Below are 16,713 nucleotides of genomic sequence, written 5' to 3' on the forward strand. Positions count from 1 at the left end.
GGCTGGAATCATCGACGGCTTTTGTTAGAGGAGCAGGGAAAGGCACCAACGCTGTTTCTATCACGGTAGCTGAATGGACCGCCTCTTCCTCCCTGGCTCCCCCACCCCAGACAGAGATGAATGGACTCTGTGGGTTAAATGTATTTTCCAGCACCCGGCTCAAGAAACAATGTGTTCAGGCCCCCAGAAGCCCTCTCACCCTCCACCCCCGTGCAGTCACTACACCCACTGAGGAGAACCGTTGTCCTGTAACAATAGAATGGTTTTGTCCTTGATATAAATGAAATCATACCGTGTGGTGTTTTTGTGTGTCTGCTTCATTCACTGAGCATTATGTTTTGAGACACTCGTATTGTGGCCCGGAGTCATAGTTTGCTCTGCGCGGCCTGCTGTTCCATTGTGTGACTGTGCCATAGTTGATTTATCCATTCTGCTGTTGATGAGCATCTGGGCAGTTTCCAGTTTTTTTGGCTATTCCAAACACGAACATTTTTGTATTTTTCTTGCACGTATTTACCCATTTCTGTTGGGTATGGGTGAAAGTTTTGGATCATAAGGCATGGCTGTGTTTGGTTTTAGTAGATACACTGCAAAACAGTTTTCTAAAGTGCTTCTACTGGATGATACTCCCACCAGTGTTGTATAAGCGTCCTGGGTTGCTTCATATCTTTGCCAACTTGTGGGCTTTTTCTTTTTTTTTTGTCTTTTTAATATCCGTCATTCTAGTGAGTGTCTCTTGGTATCATATTGTTTTAATTTGCATTTCCTTGATGAATATTTAAGTTGAATATCTTCTTGTGTGTTTATCAACTACTTTAGTGGCCTCTTTTATGAAGTCCCCATTCCAGTCTTTTTGCCTATTTTTCTGTTGGGTTGTCTTTTACGTTTGGTAGGAATTCTTTACGTAACATGTCCGCTTATATGTACACATGCATGCACACACACGTTTGCAAATATTTTTCTCCATTCTGGATTCTCTTTTTAACTTCTAAATGCTGTCTTTTGACAAACAGGAGTTCATATATATATATATTTTAATTTTTTTAATATGAAATTTATTGTCAAATTGGCTTCCATACAACACCCAGTGCTCATCCCAAAAGGTGCCCTCAATACCCATCCCCCCCCCCCCCCCCCCCCCCCCCCCCCCATATCAACCACCAGTTTGTTGTCAGTTTTTAAGAGTCTCTTATGCTTTGGCTCGCTCCCTCTCTAACCTCTTTTTTTTTTTTTTCCTTCCCCTCCCCCATGGACTTCAGTTAAGTTTCTCAGGATCCACATAATAATTAATTTTGAAACATTGTACAGAGGGCCATTGAGAAAATGTCTCATTCTGCTTAGTGCTGATTATGCATGCCTTTCTGAAAGTAGAACATCAGCCTGATGTGGGAAGATCATTTCATTTCTAATATCCATTTAGTCGAGATAAAAAATTAGCAATAAATGCAGCCTGTGTACAGAGGCCCTGGCCAATGAAATCAAAGAGGTCGGGTTTATCCCTTTAGACAGCACTGGAGACATTCCCCCCTTTGGGAACGTCTCTACTAGCGTAAGTAGCTCTTTCCAGAATAATGAAATGTTAGCTATTGATGCTCTCTTAGCCCCCAGGCTTTCTCATCAGCCTTAGTAGCACTTCCTAATACCTTTCAGAACATGGTCTTCACTTCCATGGGTCTAAATATGTTAATTTGGACAAATGTGTTTCTAAATATAGAGCAGATGGACACATTGATGGTAGTTATGGGCAGGGACTCCTCAGCACCTGCCTAAGTTCTTAGTGACCCAGGCTTTATCTTCGTCATCTGTTTACCTGCCAACATGTTAAAAGTGGACAGGTTGGTCAGTTTCAGAGAAAATACAGACACGTGTCCATTATTCTTCTCTGGTTTTCTAGTTTCTCTGCCTTTATATAGGCAGATGCTGTTACGTTAGCAGTGGTGCAGAGCAAACACTGCTGTTGGGGCCCGAAGGCCTGCGTTTAGTCTTTGCTGCAACAATTGTTAGTGCCTGTGACCTTGAACAAGTAATTAAATCTTAGGCAATAAATGAGTCCCTCCTTGTGGCAGTTAGTGTGTTAGACTCTGAGGATGGGGAGGGGAGGACAACATTGACCATGGTTTCATTTGTCTTTTTCTGTCTTTGAAGAACATAACTGAGTAACAGGCAATTAAAATGTCCAACTCTTACCTATTTCATTGCTTTTTTGTTTTCAATGAAATAATAAATGTGGAAGGATTCCAATAAACTCTAGAGGATTATCCAGATATATGGTATTATTTTATTGTAGTGTATTCCATTGGTACACATAATTTTACATATTCAGAATATCTTGGATACAAAGGCCTCCAATGTCAAAGAAGAGTTTCTGAGTAACAAATGAATTTCTGCCTGAAAGTAACAAGGTAAAGACCAAGAAGAACCTCATATAACTGATCACATAATAACTCATCACATTCCCTAACAAGTCCCTCACACCCTGTGTAATTTAAGCATGAAGGGATTCACTCTTAGGTTAAGATTCTTTGCCTTGTTCACAAACAGCACAATATAGCAATCTGTGTGCTAGGTTTTATGATTCTTCAGATGTTCACAGTTCTCAACACAATTGAATCTATCGGGTTTTGTTGTTGTTGTTTTTTTTTCTCCCTTTATGGTAAGCCCTTTTTGTGTCCTGTTTAAGAAATCTTTGTCTACGCCAAGATGCTGAAGATTAGTTTTAGGTTTTTAGTTTTTCTTCTAAAAGCTTTATTGTTTTGTCTTTCTCCTTTATCTCTACAGTCCATTTGGTATGGATTTTTATATATGGTATGAGGCGGGGATCAAGATTCCTTTTTTTTTCCCCCCCGTGTGCATATCCGATTGACCAAGTGTTATTTTTAAAAAGACCTCCTTCCTCCACTGCTCTCCGGCGTTGCCTGTGCACTCTTGAGAGGGATGGCAGGGATGAGGATGATAAAGTACAAGCAGAGTGTGACTTCATCTTGTGAGGTGCAGGAATTCTGACCCCTGTCGTCAATCTCAAGAAAAAGAAGTTCTCTTTCTTCCTCACGGGAAGCGGGGATTTTGATTGGGCTTCTGTTTCCAGGATCCCAAGAGTTCGGGTTCTAGAGGATGAAGAGGGGTCCAAGGATATTGAGCTCTCGGATGACCCTTATGACTGCATCCGGCTAAGCGTGGAGCATGTCCCCTGCATTGTCACCCTGTGCAAGGTATGTGGTTGTATCTGACGGCTTTGGACTTCCTTGTGAGTCTGCTTCAACCCCAACCCATTAAGGCTACTTAATAGATTGAGAAGCTACAGCTGCACAAATCATATAGAAATAGCTTTAATCCAAATCCAGTAATTTGCTTATTTTAGAAGCCACTATATGAGCAGCTTTTCCTTTTATTTTATTTGTTTTAATTGGAAGACATGACGGAGTCGCAGGGGGACACGAGGGGGTTCATAGTAATAGTAGCCAGAGTTTGTTAAGCTCCTCCATACCAGGCATTTCACTGAAACACCCTGTGTGCACATTTCCCTTAATTCCCTCAATTCTATGGGGTCGAGGCTGGAAGAATAATAGCAGGGAGGTTGAAGGGCGAACACTGCCCCCTCTGTGGGCTGTAGTGTCCATATCTGTGAAGTGAGGGGTTGGAGCAGGATCTGGGCATCTGTTGTGTCAAGTGTGGCTTTTACGTTAGCACCGAGGCCCATGGAGCCCAAGCTCTGGCTGATGCTGCTGTGTACCTGGCGCTGCCCAAGGCCGTGCAGACAGGCCTGTGTTGGCTGAGATTGTCCCTGATTCCGCACAGGATTCATGGAAAAACAGGACTGTATGGGTCAGGTTTAATTCCACTGAAGTCACTTCACGAACCTGGGGGTTTGGTGAAATGTGGGGACTGGCCAAAGCCATCTGCACTTGACTCATTTTTGAGCATGTGACTTAGCTTGCACCCCCCTTGATTCATCTTTGTCTTCAGTGAAGCATCTGTGTGGCCTCACATGTCAGTTTCTCCCTGGGCCCCTCTGTTGGAGACGTTTGGTGGCCTCACTTGGATAGTCTCTGAATTACAGCTCTAACCCCACTCCCACCCCACATTTCCTTTTTATGCTTTTGTTGTTCTGCTGGCAGAGTGGCCCGTGATAGAATTGCTGAACATTGTTTCAGGCATTTTCTATACGAGCAGAATCTAAAATAAGGTCTGGAACGGGCAGTGCAGGTTCTTTGCTGGTGGAGATACTCCCTCCACGAGGCTGTCCAGGGTGGGCATCTGGGATGTGTGTTACCCACGTGTGCACTCTGACCTTGCAGATTGGCTACCGGCATGTAGTGGATGCTACTCTCCAGGAGGAGGCCTGCTCCTTGGCCAGCTTGCTGGTGTCCGTGACCAGCAAGGGAGTCGTGACATGCATGAGGAAAGTGGGGAAGGGCAGCCTGGACCCAGAGAGCATCTTCGAGATGATGGAGGTGAGGCTTGGCCCTGAAGCAGGTGCAGGCACTGTCTGGGAGTGTTTGCTGCCGCTTCTTACTCCCTTGGTCACACCAGGGGAATTCTGCCTTTTCGCCCTTGACCCCAGACTTAGAGCTGGGAGAACAGCTGGTGTGAGCTGGTTTCTACTGACATGGCAAAGGGTGGTGGCCGTGGGGGGCTCCGGACTGGGAGGTAAGGAACCTGTCAGTGATCGTTCCTTGTCCTCTCCCTCTCTGATCTCACATTTCCATGGTTCTAGATGAAACGGATGAGTGTGTTGGACTGATAACGTGGAATCGCTTGTAACTAAAACCCCAGGCTTTTGCGATCTGATGAGGGAACTGGGGTCCCGCCTGACTGCTTCCTGTCCTTTGAAGGGAATGAGAAAAGGTAGAGCCGGGGGGCTGAAGGATGCCGTCTCCCCATGTCTTCATGGCTCTAGAAGTGTTCAAAAGGAGACAGACAGGAAATCCTTCCAACTGCCTCGGGGTGGGTCACTCCCCACGGGTCTCAGGCTGTCAGGCAGCACCAACCATTGGGATGATGCGTGTGTCTCCCTTACAGGCCTGAAAGGCCCCCGTGGGAGGGACCACCTGTGTCTTCCCAGATTCCCCTTCCCCCAAGTCCACCTTGACTTTCCAGAAATCTTTGAGGACTCTGACACTGACCGACTGACTGACTGACTGACTTGCCGGGAACAGAGTTGGCCAGACCCAGGTTTTTTGCTCTGGGTACTGCGTCACAACTCAACGTCCAGAGGTCATGGCTGACTAGCAGGCAAGGTTGCCACTCACACTCTTCCTTCACGCCTGGAAACGCTGACTTTGCACTGAAGGCTCTAAGCATTTAAAGTCCATTTTCTCTTTCTGTTGTCTTATTTGAAAGCAAAAATGAGCGGTGTGCACGGTGTCGAGAACTCAGGCGTGAAGACAGACTACCCGGGCTGGGAGGCAGCTCATCTCAGGGAGAGCGTAACAGCGGTCGGGGTGCCTGCCGCTGGACGTGTTGTGAGGCCGCATGACGGCCCCTAAGGACGTGGGGGTGCGGCAATATCGCGGCTTGGGTCTGCCCGGAGCTCAGGTGTCTCTTGCCGTGCACAGCAGGGGGATTCTTCGTGGCCCGGTTGGTCAATTGGTTAGTTTTTTTTTTTTAAACAAAAACCCTTCAAATACTTTATAAGTTCTGCCTCTCTAGACAAGTGGCTCTGAAACCTTGTCTTGGAAGGAGCTCTTCTCCCCCACCTCTTCCAGGAGAATTTTACGGGAATCCCAGTACGTAAAACAAGAAAAGCAGTAAGGAATCACGACAATTTGTCGGGCACTCACTTTGTGTCAGGTGCTCTGTGTTTAGTGCTTTAAACATATTATGTCATTTATCTATTTACTTATTTTTAATTTACTTTTGGGAAAGCGCAGGTGGGGGAGGAGCAGAGAGGGGGACAGAGGACCCGAAGCAGGCTCTGTGCTGACAGGCTGAGAGCAGCAAGCCCAATGTGGGGCTCCAGCTCACAAACCACGAGCTCATGACCTGAGCCAAAGTCAAGATGCCTCCTCCCGACTGAGCCACCCAGGCACCCAACCTATTATGTCATTTAGTCCTTAGCCTTCCTGTGGGGCAACCATTGTTGTTATCCTTGGTTTTGCAGACGTGGACATTGAGACATGTAGCAGATAGGTAAGTTGCCTGTGGGTTTCCCAGCTCATCATGCCGGCAGTAGGATTCACACCCAGACTGTGCGCTTCTAGGGCTGCCCTGGCACCCCTGCAGCCACACTGAGCTATTTTTAACCCTACAAACCAGGTAGGCTGTGGCTGCCGTGGCTGGTAGGAGAGCCAGAGCTCTGTCTGGTGAGCCGAGCTACATCCTCCTCCGGGGCTCGGCAGATGAGGTCTGCAGACCCAGCTCAGGGGGAACCATAGCCCCGTGGTCCTGTCTGACTGCTCTGGCCTCACCCAGGGAAGCAGCAATCCAGAAATGCCTGTTGTGAAGCTTAAAACATCGGTGGGGGGTTGGCCTCTGCCGTTCACATTCAGACCTCCCAAGTCCTAGTGTCCTGTCTGTCCCGTCCCCTCTTACCCCGTCCCCCACCTTCATTCATATGAGTAATCAGTAACCCTCTCTGATCGACTCTGACATGCTCTCCTTCTCTCATGTTATGGTAAAAAACCTTTCTGGTCACTTTGGTCCTTAGCCCTGACTTTGCATCATGCAAGTGAACACTTCCCACTTTTGGAATGAGATTTTTTCATATGAATTTCCGGCAATACTTGGAGTCTCATCCTGTGTTCCAGTTAGGGGCCAGGGGAGAAGTTCCTCGTAACTGGGAGAGTTGAGGCGAGGGTCTTGGCCTGGGTATCTTTCTCCCTGACGTTGCTGAGAGTGGAACCGGCAGCACAACTGAATGAAAACTTCTATGGGAATGTGGAAGACTTGACGACGTGGAGACCTGTGGTTGGTTCATCATAGTCTTGAAATACACATGAGCAGGGCGCCTGGGTGGCTCAGTCGGTTAAGCGTCTGACTTCAGCTCAGGTCATGATCTCCTGGTTCATGAGATCAAGCCCTGCATCGGGCTCTGTGCTATCAGTGCAGAGCCTACTTTAGATCCTCTGTCCCCCTCTCTCTGCGCCTCCCCTGCTCACTCTCTCTCTCTCTCTCTCTCTCTCTCTCAAAAATAAACATTAAAAAAATTATTCATGAGCTCAGACACAGAAAACAGTTTCATAAAGAAAGATTTTTGTATGTTAGTGAGTTCTTTTTGAGGGCCCCTCCTCGTGTCTCCTGTGTGGGGGCTGATTAGGAAGTCTGCGGGTTGTCTGACCTCTTGATGGCGTCTTGCTCCTGACATCCCATTCTTTTAGCCTCTCTGCATGGCAGCGATACCGGAGACCCTACCCAGGTATCAGCTGGGTCCCCTCTGAACAGTCCCGCTTAGAGATCTGGTGGCAGGTGAATGAGAAACTGCTTGTTCAAACGTGTCCCCAGCGCCATCTGTTCCTTCATTAGACACACTCTCGGTTCCCTGTGGCCTCCCTCTGCCTTCGCCCCACCAGGCAGCAGGACTCGGCAGTAACCAAAACCAGGTCTGCTTGACGGTTTTGCTGCTTGTTGTAATGGCAGCGGGAGTGCTAAGCGGGAGCTGATGGCTGAGGCAGCCTTGGCTGCTTCCTGCTGGCCGCCTGGGCCTGGGGGTAGGTATTCTCCTTTGTTTTTGTTTTTAGTATGAGATTTTTCCAGAAGGTAACTGTTCTGTTGTTGTTGTTTGGGGGTTGTTTTTGTATTGACTTGTTTAATTAAATAAAAGTCCCTTAAGGCAGATGGAGCCGGTATAGTTTGGAGGTATAGTTTGGATGGCTGGCAGGCAGCGAGGGAAGCTCTCCTGGTCTGGGTGTGTGTGCCTCACAAGTGGGTGTGTGCTCTCTTCTGCCCTGCAGACTGGCAAGCGAGTGGGCAAGGTGCTGCACGCCTCCCTGCAGAGCATTCTACACAAGGAGGAAAGCCTGGGGCCCAAGAGACAGAAAGTCGGATTCCTGGGATGACTCACGTCAGCGCAAACACGGGCTGCGTGTTTCTTCCTTTTCCTTTTTTAAGCCGCAGTTTGTATATATTTTTCTTACCTGCTGTAAACCTGAGCTGACATTCGTATGTGTAAAATTAAAGTCTGTTTTCTAGTCCGGTTTGGTATGGCTAGAGTTCTTCAGCTGTAAGCCAAGGTGCCGTTCGGTGACCGCCCGGAAAGTCTGGCCCTCGTCTAGCCAATGGCAGCTGAGCCCAGGGTTGCTGTCCAAGGGGGAATTCTCTGGTCGTGCCTCTCCAGGGAGACTCCTTTATCTCCTGCTGCAGGAGTTCAAAACAACAACACAAACACGAGAATAAGGGCCTGCCAGAAAAGTGGTTTAAAGGAAATGCTTATGATAATGTATTTTGTGAAAAATATTTCCCCTGTAGGGCTTTCAAAACAAGAAAAACACACACACGGTTCATTCTTGTGGATGTGGTGCTTCTGAGGGAGAGAAGGGAGGCATATGCCCCAGATACATACCCGTGGCTTCTGCCGGGCTGGTGAACCTTCCTCAGTCCCAGGGAAGCCCAGTTCTTGCTTCCTGCCCTCCCAAGAAATTCACGCCGAGCTCCCTAGGGTCGGGGTGCTTAGTGGCCACTTTGCCCCTTAGCCACAGCTTTCTTATCACTCGTTTTGAAATTGCTCTGCATTTTGTAACCACTCCCTGGTGTTTCATAAGATTTCCTTGCTTTATCAGCATGAAGAAGGCTGCTTCAGAGATGTTGTCATGTGATTACTCAGCCTGTCTTCACACTCTGGGGACAGAGGGAAGGCCATTCTTGATGGCCCCAGAAGGCTCCTCATAGCCTGTATTCGACTCACAGTGCAGTGTGTTAGAATTAAGTCTGCTCACAGGTTGAGCAATCTCTGTTTTTTTTCCAAACTGAAACTCCCCAGTCAGTCTTACAGAGCTCCGGGGAAGGAGCTGATTCACCAAGGCCGAGTATTTCAGCCATGGCATTTGCCCTCTGCATTTCGGCTAGACAAATAGGGTGAGGAGTTAGGAACTTAATGCCTCACGGAAGGAACATAATGTGAGCTGAAGCCATTGCAGACCAGTCCCAGAGGCCCTGGCATGGCGCCTTCCGGCATGGCCAGGTCCGTCCAGCAGAGAGAAATAGTGCCTAGACTTGGGGCTGCCGCCCTCTCGAGAACACAACCTGGGTTTTCATTTTTTGTAAATGCTTTTCCAGCGATTGTTCCTCCAGGCACCGTGACAGTGCTCCCAACACATCAGCCTGCTCCTCCCGCCCCTGCTCCTGGCTGACTGCCCGTGATGGAACATTGACAGTGGTCAAGAGGCAGCCAGACTTTGGATCAAGTTTAGAAGCTTCAGTCTTGCTGATTAAAGACCTCAGACGGACGAGGCTTTGCCAGGCTGGGGGTATGACCGCTGCCCAACTGGGCTGACTGGCCGAGCGGTGAAAATGGAGGTGAGAAATATGTTAGCATCTGTCTCTGCCACCACCTTTCCTGAAGGCCACCCCTCCTGGTAAGAAGTGCATATCACAGGGGTGCCTGGGTGGCTCAGTCAGTTAAGCGTCCAACTCATGATTTCGGCTCAGGTCGTGATCTCATGGTTTGTGGGTTCGAGCCCTGTGTCGGGCTCTGCCTGCTGCCTGCACAGAGCCTGCTTGGGATTCTGTCTCCCTCTCTCTCTGCCCTCCCCCCAACTCACATACTCTCTCTCTCAAAATAAATACGTTTAAAACAAATTTTTTAAAAAGTATACATCACACATGAAATGGAACACCCAATAAGCAAGGTCTGTCCAGGAGGTTCATATATTGGAAATATGTGATTATTGCAGCTTTCAGAATAAAGGAGGAGAAAACTGATGGCAGAGACTGGCAAAGACTTGGAAAAATACTGTCCTGGAGAGACTCAGTGTTTCCTCCAGCAGAAAGAGAGCTGTCCTTAGCAGCCATTAAATAATCATCAGGGAATGCAGTGTTCTAGAATATTCAAGTTGATCTTTTAAAAAAAATTTTTAACGTTTATATATTTTTTACAGAGACAGAGTGCAAGTGGTGGAGGAGGGGGGCGGTGAGAGAGAAGGAGACACAGAATCTGAAGCAGGCTCCGGGCTCTAGGCTGTCAGCACAGAGCTCGAACTCACAAGCCGTGAGATCATGACCTGAGCCCCTAAGTTGGTCGTCTCGTTTCTGTGACTTCTTGGTCTCCCAAATCACGTAAATTTAAGCCTACAAAATACACCCGTTTCGAATATTAGCCCGCTCGGCCTTGAAGTATGTGCACCCCAAAAGTGCTGGGGACTTAACCCTTCCTGAGGCAACCCACAACCACGTGGGGACAGGGACCGTGGAGACATGCTGTTCCACCTGATCCTCGGGTGGACGCTTGTGGGACCGTGCCTCATGACCTCATGACCTCATGACTGTGGTCAGTCCTTTCCTTCCTTGTTTATTCTCCCCAGTCCCTCCCTGTTGGATCACTTCCCAAATAAACTACCAAACACGAGTCCTTGTCTCAGGCTTTGACTCGGGGAGTGACCCAGGCTAAGTGTTTGGTACTAGACGCGGCCTTAAAAAAGCAGACCCTCCAAATGGGTCTTGGAAACGAAACCAGTCATTGGCAGATAGCAGCAAAGGCCCTGTGGGTCAGTGATCAGTGTCCTCATTACCAAAACTTGCCTGTGGTGGGTTGGGATGAGGTCCAGGAGAGGTCATGTGGGGTCATGTGAAAGCTCTACCACATGGAAGCATGGAGTCAGTGGTAATTATGAGGATTGTTTAGTTGACTGGCTTCTGTTAACTCTGAAAAGCCTTTTAGAAAGGAATGAAAGGCTCGTCGGCCAACTCTCAACTTGTGGTGTGGCATAAAAACCAGGGGACCTTCATAGTACAGTTTAAGGAGACCGATCTGCAGCTTCTACATAGAAGGTATTGACATTCAGACCCAGGATGTTCTTGTGCATGACTGGCAGAGCTGTGAAGGAGACAGGCTGCCTCCTTGGCCAAAGTCAGGGCTTTTGTCAGGAGAGAAAGGGACTGAGACCTGGGATAAAGACAGGATTTTCGTCCCCAAGTATTTCCCTGAATGCTTTGGGCAGACAGAAGAAGCCCCCGCCCCCTAGCTGAAGGAGAGCAGCCATTTCCTGGAAGAAACACGTGACCACCAAAATAATTGCAAGACCTGGCTTGGCATGTACCAGGGAGGTGGGAATAGGAGTGGGTCTTGAGGGTATTGGACCAGGGCTATGGCTGAAAAGAAGATTTCATGTCCTGGTAAGGAGGTCCAACTTGTTGCTAGTTCCCTGCTGGGGTAGCCCCCTGAAGTTTGGACCTGAAGTAAATGAGGAGGAGATGCCAGAACGGAACACACATAGAAAAGGCAACAACTCTTCTTGGACGCGTGAGAGCGGTGAGGTCACAGGGCAAACCACTGCTCCCCAAATTGGAGAGAGCAACAAAGAGCCACAACTTCCTGGAAACCAATAAGGGAACCGGCCCAGGGGAGGGAAACCTGCATTATAACTGGTAGATTGCTGGAGGCTCAGTGTGGACAGCTCTGAGAGTTAAAAACTCCAGAGGGATCCAGTCATCAAGCCTCCCTACCCCCTCCACTTTTGTGAATTTTATCTCCAGGAGCTCAACCTGCTTCTCACAGTGAATTTCAGAGAAAAATTCTCTCCTGCTTTTAGCAGGTGGGAAGGGAGAGAGGGAGGGGAGGACCATTTGTAAATATACCAGAGCACTCCATTCTTTTTTTTTTTTTTAATGTTTATTTGTTTTTGAGAGAGACAGAGTGTGAGCTGGGGAGGGGCAGAGAGAGAGGGAGACACAGAATCCGAAGCAGACTGCAGGCTGTCAGCACAGAGCCAGACACAGGGCTCAGACCCACAAACCGCGAGATCATGACCTGAGCCGAAGTCGGACGCTCAACCGACTGAACCACCCAGGCGCCTCGGAGCATTCTATGCTTAACAAGGCCTGCCCTCAGGAGAAGCTACTTAACCAGAGCCTAACTGACCTGAACGAAGGGAAATACCCCACTCAAGCCCCCTCTAGCCATCCTGTCTCACCTAGGGGTGTATGTGTGTGAGGGGGCTAGTCAGAGTCAGGTAGCTGAGAAGCAGCATGAAGTTCACAGTCCAGAAGGAGAGGCACACTAAGAGACCTGGTCACACCACAGATCACTTCCCCTCATCAGCCTATTTATGGCAGTTCCTTTTTACCCAGGACATTGTGTTTGTCCATGAAGTAAAAAGTATGAGGCATGCTGAAAAGCAAAAAACACTTTGGACAAAAAGAGCAGGCACCAGAACCAGACTTGGCAGAGATGTTGGAATTAACAGACTGGGGATTTAAAACAACCATGATTAATATGTAAGGGATCTAATGGATAAAGTAGACAGCATGCAAGAACAGATGGGATGTAAGCACAGAGCTGGAAATCCTAAGAAAGAACCAAAAAGAATTGCTAGGGATAAAAATGCTGTAACAGAAACGAAGAATGCCTTACAGGTTTATCTGCAGGCTGGACATGGTAGAGGAAAGAATCTGTGAGCCTGAGGATATATCAATAGAAACCTCCCAAAATGAAAAGCAAAGAGAACAAATACTTGAGAAACAGAATGGAATATCAAGGGATGTAGGACAATGATAAAAGGTGTAACATAGGCATGATGGAAATACCAGAAAAACAGGGAAAGGAACAGTAGAAATATTTGAGACAGTAATGACCGAAAATTTCTCCCAAATTAATGTCAGACACCAAACCACAAATCCTTCAGTCAACTGGGTATAAAGAACCTGTATAGACTACTTCATCAACAGCTGAATATACATTTTTCCCAAGCCCGCATGGAACATTTGCCAAGATAGACCACATTCTGGGCCATAACACATACCTTAACAAATGTAAAAGCATAGAAGTCACACAACGTTCTGCTGTCAGACCACAACGGAATTAAACGAGAAATCAATTACAGAAAGATAACTGGGAAGTCCCCAAATACTCGGAGATTAAACAACACACTTCTAAGTAACACATGGGCCAAAGAAGAAATCTCAAGTGAAATTAAAAAAAATATTTTGAACTAAATGAAGATGTAAGCACAACTTATCAAAATTTGTGGGATGCAGCTAAAGCAGGGCTTAGAGGGAAAGTTATAGCAATTGAATGCATATTATTAGAAAAGAAGAAAGATCCAAAATCAGCTAAGCTTCCATCTTAGAAAAAGAAAAGCAGATTAAGCCCAAAGTAAGCAGAAGAAGAGAAATAACAAGAATGAGAGCAGAAATCAGTGGAATTGAAAACAGGAAATCAATAGAGAAAACCAATGAAACCAAAAGTTGTTTGTTTTTTTTTTTTTTAATTCCAAAGAAGGGAGAGATCAGAAGCGATCAGGCCATCATCAGCCATTTTCTTCCCTGGGGATATTTGCAGATTCTGCCCATGCACTAAGGATCAGATTTGGTGCACATAGAAGGATCCTAATGGGAAGGGGGTGGGAGAAACCAGCAAAACCTGGCAAGATTATGCAGGGCTAGGGTGATGATTTGGAAACCTCATGATCCCTAATAACACAGCCAGGTTTACATTTGTTGAATTCTTAGGCTCTCTGGGGAGGCAGGGACTTTTAGTAAGGTAGATTGAAATCTATTGTATCCTATAGAGCTAATCAGGTTTTCTGTTTCTTCTTGTGTATGCTTTTATAGCCAAGATTGTAACTGGGCTGAGCATGCCTAGTTTATCCTTCGCAAATTTACAAATCAGATGATTTACTGTCTTGCCCCTGGACTGGACAGAATAAAGGGAGGGACAGATGCCATTGAGCCCTGAGGACCATGTGCCTTCTCAGACCAGTCCTCCTCTTCCCACACCTTTGCAAGTCGCCAGCCTGCCTCACACCTGGGGTCTGCGTGTGTCCTTGCAAGGATCCCATGTGTAGGTGGGAGAGAGATTATTGTCCCATTTTATGGATGAGGAATCTGGGTCTTGAATAACTTGCCCCAAAGGGTGCAAGTGCCAGATGTCTGAGCTGGATTTGAAATCCAGGACGCCAGTGCTCTCTTCATTGGGGCGTTGTTGACCTTTAGAGACAAGACAACCAAGGAACGTGAGCCCCCTAAGAGCCAAGAACTTGGCTAGGTGGTGTATCGCCTCTCCCAGTGTTGTGTGCCCCAGGGCCTGGCAATACTGCTTGAATGCATGACAGCACCAGGCCAACGAGGTTTGAAAAGGAACAAATGACTGTCCTGATGAGAGGGTCCTGGAGGCCAAGGTTATAAGCCATTTGTCTTTGGTTTTGACGAAGGGCCGAGACTGCCTTTGCGATATTTTTGGAGGTGTGTACCCTTCATGCTCTTACCTTTGAAGAGAGTCTGGAAAGTTCTCTGCCTCCACAGGCGGGCCACATTTCTGTTGATACAGGGCCAGCGAAACTAAAAGGAAACAGCTGTGCAGGACGAGGGTAGGGGGTGGGGGATGGCTCCATGTTGGGCCAGAAGTTTTCATGGTGTTTGGGCTGACATGGGTGGGGTGGCCAGGGTTCGTTTTATATAACTCAGACTTCCAACAGCTTTGGAGATGGAAAAAAACCAAAAACCAAAAAACCTTACTTAAAAACAAAAATATGCCCTTTAGAGCTCTCCTGGTTTTTCTGCCTCTGGGCTTTGTTATCAAGATCATTCTTTGTTCAGGGAAATTGGCACGAAAAGATTAGACCCTGAAGGCCGTGTGTTGGTGCATGGACATGTCCCAGGGGAGGGAGGCGGTCACTCGTGAACATTAGCACGACTCTCCTGGCTGAAACCATCCCCGACTTGCTCTTCCGGCTGGCCGAGGCCTCACAGGCAGGGCCAGCAGAGGAGGTCTTTCATTCTGGGAGAATCGAATCCATCAATTCCACCAGGGCTGTCCGTGAGTCCGTCACAGGTGACCACAATGGTGGGCCTCACCTGGCCAGGGACAGTGGGCGGTGGACAAGGGGAGCCGGATATTTTAACGGCTGTGAGCTCGACATTGGCAAGAAATGAGGCACGGTTGCTGCAGAGAGCCCATGAGTCCGTGTCTTTTTGAACAGTGACCATTCTGACCACAGGCAGGCCCCTCGAGAACATGTATTGTTCTGGGAGCTGAACCATAATGAAAACAAGTAACAAGCAGAATTCTGTCGGAAGGTGATTTTCCAGAAGGTTAAAAAAGGTCCAGGAACCGTATTGTAGAGGAAGATGGGAGCAAAAGGAAAAAAAAAAAAAAAACACCGAGAAGGGTCACAATGGCCAGTTTTAGGAATTTGCTGGCCTCTTCCGGGATTGCCCCCCTGCCTCACTGCAGGGGAACTTCACAACAAGCCGAGACTCTGATGATGGACCAGCTGCTTTGCAGAGTAGTGAGCTGCCCGTCCCAGGAGGGGTTTAAGCGAGTCCAGGGAGTCTGAGAGGGTCAATGGAAAGGGGCATCCCTCATTAAGATACCAGACTGCATCTTCCAACCTGCTTTTTAACTCAGAGGCTGAGAGACAGTGAGCCGCTTGTATTTTCTGAGGCCCACCGAAGCAATTAAAAAATGATGAAATGCCAAAATAGGTTTACAAAAAAATGATGCATCTTAAATGTTTGCCGTTAACGATATCGCCCTTCTAACACACACAGCCATGCACGGCAAATGCTGTTCACAAGACGGGACTCCCTTTTAAAGCATCATTCTGATGGGGTGCCTGGGTGGCTCAGGCGGTTGAGCAGCCGACTCCTGGTTTCAGCTCACGTCACGATCTCACGGTCTGTGAGTTCAAGCCCTGCCATCAGGCTCTGTGCCGCCAGCTCAGAGCCTAGAGCCTGTTTCGGATTCTGTGTCTCCCTCTCTCTCTGCCTCTACCCGGCTCCCATTCTCTTTCTCAAAAATAAATAGACATTAAAAACAATTTTAAGTGTGCGATGAACTTGTCTTCTCTTAGGGCTGTGGGTGTATCTCCAGGGCTGCGTAGACCCTCCTTGGGAGACATGCCAAGCCTACACCTGGGGAGACCCCAAGGCAAAAGACACCTTCCCTGTCGCGATGTTATGTAAGTCATTTTACTTGATTTAACTTTTTAAAAGTTTAGAGAAAGAGAGAGAATGAGCAGGGGAGGGGCAGAGAGAGAGGGAGAGAGAGAATCCCCAGCAGGCTCCACACTGTCAGGGCAGAGCCTGATGCGGGGCTCAAACTCACCAACCGTGAGATCATGACCTGAGCCAAAACCAAGAGTTGGATGCTTAACCGACTGAGCCACCCAGGTGCCCCTCCATAAGTCATTTTAACAGCACACTGACTCCCAGTTGCTTGCAGAGGGGCTCCGTGTATTGCACACACACATGCACACACACCGATGAAAAGCTGCAGGGTGAAAAAAAACGGACACTGCTCACCACTTACGAGAAAACTCTCTAAGGAAGCCTCCTTCCTGGAGAACAGAGAGTTCACCTGCCAGGTTACGTAGGAGAGAGTCGCACTCCCCCATTAGCCTCGCTTGGGGGCGCTAAAGCTGGACAGAGGCTGAATGTGTCCCTGCTACCTCCCCGGGCCCCGGTCTGTGTCCAAAGTTTAAGGTTGGCTCGAGCAGCGCTTTGAGTTCTGCCCTGCCTACATCTGTGGCTTTATTTCTTCCCCATCCCCACCCCCATTAGTGTTCAGGATGGAGAATGTGCAGGGTTCTGTCCACCAGGAGCGCTGTCCACATTTCTTCCTCC

The 16,713-nt window shown here is 47.9% G+C and overlaps 1 protein-coding gene and 1 long non-coding RNA gene across 2 annotated transcripts in view; one reads left to right on the forward strand and one right to left on the reverse strand.

Moving 5' to 3' along the window:
- The window catches only part of EXOSC7 (exosome component 7), a 36,716-nt gene extending 28,587 nt beyond the window's left edge, over positions 1-8,129 (forward strand). Inside the window, exons 6-8 of the mRNA XM_049642542.1 lie at positions 3,086-3,209; positions 4,296-4,451; positions 7,890-8,129. Coding sequence (XP_049498499.1) covers positions 3,086-3,209; positions 4,296-4,451; positions 7,890-7,994 — 385 coding nt within the window. The 3' untranslated portion in view covers positions 7,995-8,129. The remainder of the gene's footprint in view (positions 1-3,085; positions 3,210-4,295; positions 4,452-7,889) is intronic.
- LOC125930650 (uncharacterized) lies at positions 5,361-8,639 on the reverse strand. The gene is made up of 2 exons (XR_007460195.1): positions 8,498-8,639; positions 5,361-8,292 (listed from the first exon to the last, which is right to left on the reverse strand). It is a non-coding gene; the product is annotated as an uncharacterized LOC125930650 (long non-coding RNA).
- Positions 8,640-16,713: the final 8,074 nt, after the last annotated feature.

The sequence above is a fragment of the Panthera uncia genome, chromosome A2 (assembly GCF_023721935.1).
Source record: "Panthera uncia isolate 11264 chromosome A2, Puncia_PCG_1.0, whole genome shotgun sequence".
Taxonomy (NCBI): domain Eukaryota; kingdom Metazoa; phylum Chordata; class Mammalia; order Carnivora; family Felidae; genus Panthera; species Panthera uncia.